This window comes from Pinus tabuliformis, chromosome 5_2 (genome assembly GCF_031772625.1).
Source record: "Pinus tabuliformis cultivar Carrire ecotype Pingquan chromosome 5_2, CPIR1, whole genome shotgun sequence".
Classification (NCBI taxonomy): domain Eukaryota; kingdom Viridiplantae; phylum Streptophyta; class Pinopsida; order Pinales; family Pinaceae; genus Pinus; species Pinus tabuliformis.
In genome coordinates this window covers 1,021,881,071-1,021,888,012 of record NC_142306.1, presented here as the reverse complement: position 1 = coordinate 1,021,888,012, position 6,942 = coordinate 1,021,881,071, and the positions used below count along the sequence as shown (strand labels likewise).

General features: G+C 36.1%; 1 protein-coding gene across 2 annotated transcripts; it reads right to left on the bottom strand.

Annotated features, from left to right (window-relative positions):
* Positions 1 to 1,111: 1,111 nt before the first annotated feature.
* Positions 1,112 to 4,498, bottom strand: LOC149162732 (uncharacterized). Of its 2 annotated transcripts, none has more exons than XM_089437354.1 (4): positions 4,068 to 4,498; positions 3,831 to 3,893; positions 1,598 to 3,728; positions 1,112 to 1,474 (listed from the first exon to the last, which is right to left on the bottom strand). In XM_089437354.1, exon 3 carries the CDS (start codon positions 3,121 to 3,123, stop codon positions 1,624 to 1,626), a length of 1,500 nt encoding a protein of 499 aa, XP_089293480.1. In that variant the 5' UTR covers positions 3,124 to 3,728; positions 3,831 to 3,893; positions 4,068 to 4,498; the 3' UTR covers positions 1,112 to 1,474; positions 1,598 to 1,623. The 2 variants fall into 2 exon arrangements, with proteins under 2 accessions (XP_089293480.1, XP_089293479.1); XM_089437353.1 differs by having other exon boundaries at positions 1,112 to 1,432; positions 4,068 to 4,495.
* Positions 4,499 to 6,942: the final 2,444 nt, after the last annotated feature.

The following is a 6,942-nucleotide window of genomic DNA, read 5'->3' as shown; positions in this document are numbered from 1 at the left end:
ATTAACTTTAATAATAGTCATTGTTCATATAAGTCAAAACATGAATTAGCTTAATTGTTTAAGTTACAATGATGGAAATGGTACAAAATGTCACATAAACTACATGGTAGAGACCTACTATTTGGACAATTAAAATATACATAAAAAAATATACAAAATTCTATGTATGGTGAAGTTACAACTAAAGCAATGAAAATCTACACGCTTATAATTGATATAAATTCAAAATATTTATTAACTAGATAATATGTTAAATATGTATAATGCTTATTCTTTTATGTATATATATATATATGTAATTTATGTATATATATATATGTAATTTACTTAAAAACATTTTCCTATATAGATAAATAAACAAATTTTATTGAAAAAAGATATATATATCTAGATCTCCTATACAAATTTTGTGAAAATTAATATTTTTTAATTAAAATTTTAACTTTCAAATAATTCAACTTAAATAAATTTTATTTAAAAAAATAACAACCTAAAAATTAGCAATAGAATATGGAAAATTATACACTTTAAACTACGCACATAAACATCATACATTTAAAAAAAACATGAGTACCACACTTCAACATAAAATAATTTAAATTTCAGTAACATTGTGCTGCAACATAAAATGATGCATTATAAAAAGCCTGGTGCATTTTTATTCTAACAGAAAAGGGACACGTTCTTTCCTACTGGGAGCAGCAGCTTTAAATTAAAAAACTCGAAAACGAGTTTTTCTCCTTTGGAAAAACATCAAACAAAACTTGGATGTAACTGGCAACTTTAAAGTGCTCCATCTGCACAGCTTCCATCAAAAATGAGTTTTTAAGGATTTGGTCATAAATCTAAACTGACTGATATGGCTTTACAGATTCAATGAAAACGGGATCCATAAAAATCCAGAATCTTGATCAGCGCATCAAATAAATATTCAGAAATGGCCACAAGGAGGCATCCCCGGGAATAACAAAATGCAGTGAGGGATCTCACCAAATCATCGATCAGCAAACCATACTATGTATAGTTTTTACCAGTCGTCCATGCACACAAGGGAAACCCATAAATAGACAGACAAACAGAGAAGGCATTACCTTACATACAGAAAACAACAGACGCAAACATCAATATAGGTATATTATATTGATGACGGTATGTTTATGCAGTAGCAAAAGCATAGAAGCAAAAATGACTGTATCAAAACACAGATCCCATCCAAGTTATTATACTCTCAAACTGCTGAGAGAAATATAGGATTCAGAGTTTCCAAGTGGAACTTTCTTAATTCTTAAAATCTATTCTATTCTGCTTCCTCTCCCCAGGATGTCTTTGCCATGGGATCAGACAAAGATTTCTCTGCTCTGCTCCTGTCTTTCTCAGTGCCAATATCAACTGATTCAAGCTGGATGAAACGAAACAGGAGGAGCGGAAAGACCTTGCAATAGCATAATCATACACAGCATTTTCATTGTCTAGCCTGAAACGAACTCAGAAAAAAAGAAAACAAGATTTTTCCATGCATTCTGTTATATTGGAAGGAACAGCGTGTTAAATAAATGAATTCAAGGTTAAAGAAAATAAAATAAAATGATGGCCACACCTGGTAGAATAGCTGAAGCAGTGTGATTAAAAACGAGAGTTCGAGGAAGCCTGTGAGGGCTTCACATCGTCGTTCTCGTGATCGATGCCCTGAATTCGTGCCGGAATCCGAAAGCCCGAGAAGCCATCACCGGTCTGAGGAGATTGGCCGGCGGAGGCATTTTCGTGCAGCAACGGAGGGTTAGATCGGACACGAACAGGACTTGAACTGGACTGAAGGGTACCCCTGAGTATTAATGAGTTATAGTGCCCACCTCCTCTCATCATATTAGGCGCCGATACTGCAATATTATTAGTGTTATTGTTCCCAAAATCTGTGTATATGCTGTTGGAGTTCCATACCGGGGGGCCACTTAATATTCTGTGAGGCTGAGGCTGGCTACTAAAAAACTCATGATGAAGCTGCTCCGGCATAACAATCTCTCTGCAAAAGCCTGAAGGGATTTGAAATGCCGAGGCACCTGAACTTGAAAACAGACTTTGATTCGTCTGTTGGTTTGAATTCTGGGCTGCTTCGCTGTTAGCGGGCGCTGCTGGATAGGGCGCCGTCGCTGCTGCTCCATCGAACTGTGTGACTGTAGAGTAATTATGTAAGGCAGCTTGATTGTTTGTATGCGAAAATAAGTATTGATAAAATGGCTGCTGCTGTAAGGCCTCAAGATTGAAAGTTCTCGAGATCGAATCCGATGAAGTACTACTTATATTGTTATTGCTGCGCATACCCATTTGTGGATTAGCCGCGTTGGAGCCCGTTCCCAAGTTTTCCGACGCCGGCCCATTTTTCAGGTGGTAATTAGGCACAGTAGGGCTTGTAGATGCCGGATTTAAAGAAAACAGCTGGCTTCGAGGACGAAGATAAGTTTGAGCCTTGGCAACTCCATCTGATCGTTCTTGAGTTCGTTCTTTAGCCCGTTCCCTCGCGCGTTCTCTTGCTATTGCTCGAGAATCTGCTGCCCTCGCTCCTGCGCCTTTGACACTAGCCTCGTTTTCCAACTCTATTTCCTGCTCCGCCTGATCTTTAATACCCTCGTCTTCAGCTTTGGGTTGTTGATTTGGAATATTTGGGGTCGATCGGCGTGGAAGCTGGTTGAGTTCGTCAATGGAGGTCTTTGCTTTCTTGATCAGCCAATCCACGGCTTTGCTTGGACGGTCGAAGCCGAGCCTGTCTTGGACGTCGTAAAATTGAATGGCGGTTAGCGCCGAGAGCCGAACTCGTCGGTCTCGGGGACCTTTCGCAGTGTAAACTTTGCTGTGGCGATCTTTTCTTCCGGTGGAGCGAACAATGTGACCGCCTTCCACTTCCACTATTTCGCCCATGGGTTGCTGTTGCTTGGGAATACTGGTTCCCGGTGGCCTCCCACGAGGCGGTCTCTGATCAGAAGAATCCCTCTTGTTGTCACGCATTCTCCGTGCCAAATCCACATCCGTTGAAGCATTTTCCCGGGACCTTGTTATATTTGCCGAATCTACAGGATTCGTCGTCGTGGTCGTGTGTACTAGTAGAGACCTGAAATCATCAAACGACATTGAGTGGATTCGATCTTGGGCACTTCCATAGTGTTTTCCTCCTTCTTCTTCGTCTTCTTCTGCTCTTCCTCCTTCTGGACTTCTTCTCCTCAAGGATTCTTCGTCTCCGTTTTGATCAGATGACGAGGACGACGAATCTATGTTAAATATCTGATGCTTTTTCTCCACAGCCCTCTTCCATGGATTCAGATAGCTGCCTGGATCCAGAGCCTGCAGTTTCCGTTCCAGATTGGGTGCCAGTCGTGCTTATTCGCTTACCCCGTTGAGAGTCTTGTTTCCTTGAACGCTTAGGAATTTTCTGAATCGGTCGAAATTTTATATACCTGACCTTGCATTTGGTCCTTCCCAAGGACTTTGCCATCTGATTCTCCGATTTCCATTACAGGATAAGATTCAAACCACACCTGCTGTCTCCATTTAAGTTTCCCTTTCCCTTCACCTGTAAATTTAGCCTCAATCCACTCAACTCTATCTCTCAGACTGCTTCCGTATTTTCTATTTTACCCCAAACCCTTGAAGGGATTAATTCCAGACTTGTTATTTTCCCCATACCTAGAGCTCTCGGATTCACAGACAAAACACGAACACGGGTTCTTCTTCTTCCTCTACGTGAATATGAAAATGAATACAGTAATGATTTCTCATTGGATCGAATCGATTGAAAAACATACAGTGAAATCGAACTAAAAGATCATAACATAACATACCTCTTGTAAGAACCACCAAATACCCCACAGTACCCAGTGAACCCTTCACCTAGGGTTTCCTGCCTGCACAGACAATCCGCAAGATTTAGTACTGTCAAAAGGAAATTATGATATATAAATAAACAAATATATATATATTTGTGTGTGTGTGTATATATCCGTGTGTACAGTAACAAGACAATAAAAGAGTTGTTTGCATCATCCAAATTACAACAACAATTACGATTAAGACCATACAGTGGCGAATATCTGTGCACGTAGACTCTATTTTCTGCGCCTTCAGACGTATTCTGCATGCAAGCAAGAAACGATCACGGCTGCCTGAAGCGCCTCAGATTAAAAGACGAGTCTGTACAAATTCCTGCCACCGAATAAGACCCCAATGATCCACTGGCTCACAACGGACCAACGCCAAGAAACCCTTAAGTAAAACCAGGTTGACCATGGAAGCGACCCCAGGAGCTGCAAAATGTGTACGAGCCCCCTCTATATGCGCTACTCACCCTGGCTCCTCCTCCATTCATTCATCCATTCATGCTTCCATCACTGCTGTTGCTGCTGCTGCTGCTATGATTATTATTGCTTTCATGATTACACGGAGTTTTATAAAGGCGCGTGAGCCCAACGGTGGTTGTATTCGTTGTAAACATTCTCTCTTTTAATGACTTTATATTAAAGAAAACTATAGAAACTTCCTTGTTGGAGTAGTGATCAAGTTAGGACTCTACACTCCTTGTATGGTGTTCGGGATTCCACCCCACTATTCCCTTTTTTTTTTTTTATTCTTTTTCTGTTTTTCCGTTTTAAAATTTTATTTTCAAATTTGAGTGCAGGCAAAAAGACTGGAGTCTGGAATGGAAACTTTTCTGTTGTACAAAATTTGGTGTTTGCCCTTTGCAGATGAGATGATGAGCGGATGGAAAGCAAAAGGAAGGGAGTGAAAGGGACGGCATGGCAGGCAGCTTATGGCCAAACTGGACATGCAACTGGCGCTGCACAACGGAACGGTATCGGCATTGAATGAATGACTCCGCTTAACTCTGGTTAAATTTTATCATTGTTGCTTTCACACTCTTTTCCACCCTACCATTTCTGGGCTCCGCCTTTGGCCTTTCCACCATACTCACTCTTTATATTACTCTTGCTTTTCCCATTTCAAAAAAATCTACTAATTTCTCATAAACTGCACTGCATCACAGATTAATTGGTACCCTACAGCATGAACCGGAGTGACAAATCTTTGTTGCCGAACGTTAACGTTAATGTTGACATAAAGGAAAATTGAGTTATTGTACTCAAGTATCCATGTGGTAGAGATTTATGTGTAATATTTATAAAATATTAATATAATAATATTAATTTAAGAATATCGTTTTAGATAACAGTTCGTAATAGTAATAAAATATTATTTATATAATATTAGTTAAGGAATGATTAGAATATTTTGATAAAGTTAAAATGGATGTATCTTCATTATCCATACGTGTCCGCCGTGATGGAAATAATTCAAAACATAACCTGGAATATATGTAATATATTTATATATTTTTTAAAACATGTTTTTAGCTATTTAATATATAAATTTAATATTAAATTATTCTTCTTCAATAATGAGAGAAATAAGTTAAGTTTTTTTTTTTTAATTAGTAGGGTTTTCCCTAAACAATTATTTAGGGAGTTGTTAAGGTTATTGGTTTTGAATAAACAATGATTGAGTTCAAATGGTTAAGGTTCGAATTTGATATTTAACTAAAGTGGATTCTCATAAAAGTTGTTGGTTGCTAAGTGAGTAGTAAAGCTGACCAAGAATACAAGGTTAAGAAAGTAGTGAAGTTAATAGAGAATATAAAATTGGAAAAGTTTATAAGATTGACGTCAAGCAGGGGAGTCCAGCATGCATTAGACCTTTGCATCCTCTTATGAAGTTATTTGGATGGGGTAGGTCAAGCACAACTTATATGGGGTTGATGGTGTCTTCCACTTATCCCAATCCTATTAGATATGTTTTAGGTCATGATACAAATAAGAAAGCTCCACAACATTTCTTCCTTATTTGATATGCTCTATTCCATTTTTATTTGACATGCTCTAAGTCATGGTACAAAGAGGGAATCTCAATTTGTGGTTCTATGGACTTTATTTTTTTCTATGAAAATTGGCCTTTAGAAGTTGTAGGTGTTCGGTGATTCAAAGTTGGTAATAGAGTGAGAAACTTTAGAGCTCAAATCCACATTTTCAAGCTACAACCTATTTTTAGTTAGATCGGGTATTATAACCACAGACTGTATTATAACCATAGACTCTAATGGTTTTTTCTTACAAATACTTACAAAGAGTTAAATGTTTTAGTTGAATATTTCATGAATATATTGTGCATCAATTAGCCTAGGACATGTCTTTCTCCTTATAAGAAGTTATTTTGTAGACATATCTTACATGGTGTGTATATAATGCCTTTGATAAATAAGAAGACCCATTAGGAAATGGCTAGAATTTCTTAAGATATTTTGTATCCCATTTTTGTAAAAGAACTTAGCTATATGTTGTTTAAGAATGGATAGATGTAAATCAAAGACAGATTTTGTTGGTTGACTTTGATAAAATTAAACCTTGAAGTTTAGTTGATATTCATTGAAAGGAGAAAAATATGCATATTTCTCTTACTAAAAATATACATTTTTTCCAAAAATAAATGAAATATAATTATTTATAAAAATATATAATAAGAAATTTAGAAAATAAAAACTTAAATATCTCTCACACTAGTTAAAATACATTATTAAGTTTTTCAATTTATTTTTCAACAACATAATATATTAATGAATTATTTAAATTGTAAAAATTGTTTAAATTATTTTTAAGTGATAGAATATAATTATTTAAATCGTAAAAATTGTTTAAATTATTTTTACAGTGATAGAATATAATAGGAATTTTAAGTTGATTTTACAATATCATTAATTCAAAATTTTCAAAATATATCTTTTTTAAATTTCTTTAAAACTATTTAATATTAATATTATATAAAAATATTCTTTAATAATTAAAAAACTATTAACTCCTAATTTGATTTAAATGGTTTAAAACTTAATATAATTAAAATTTAAATAAT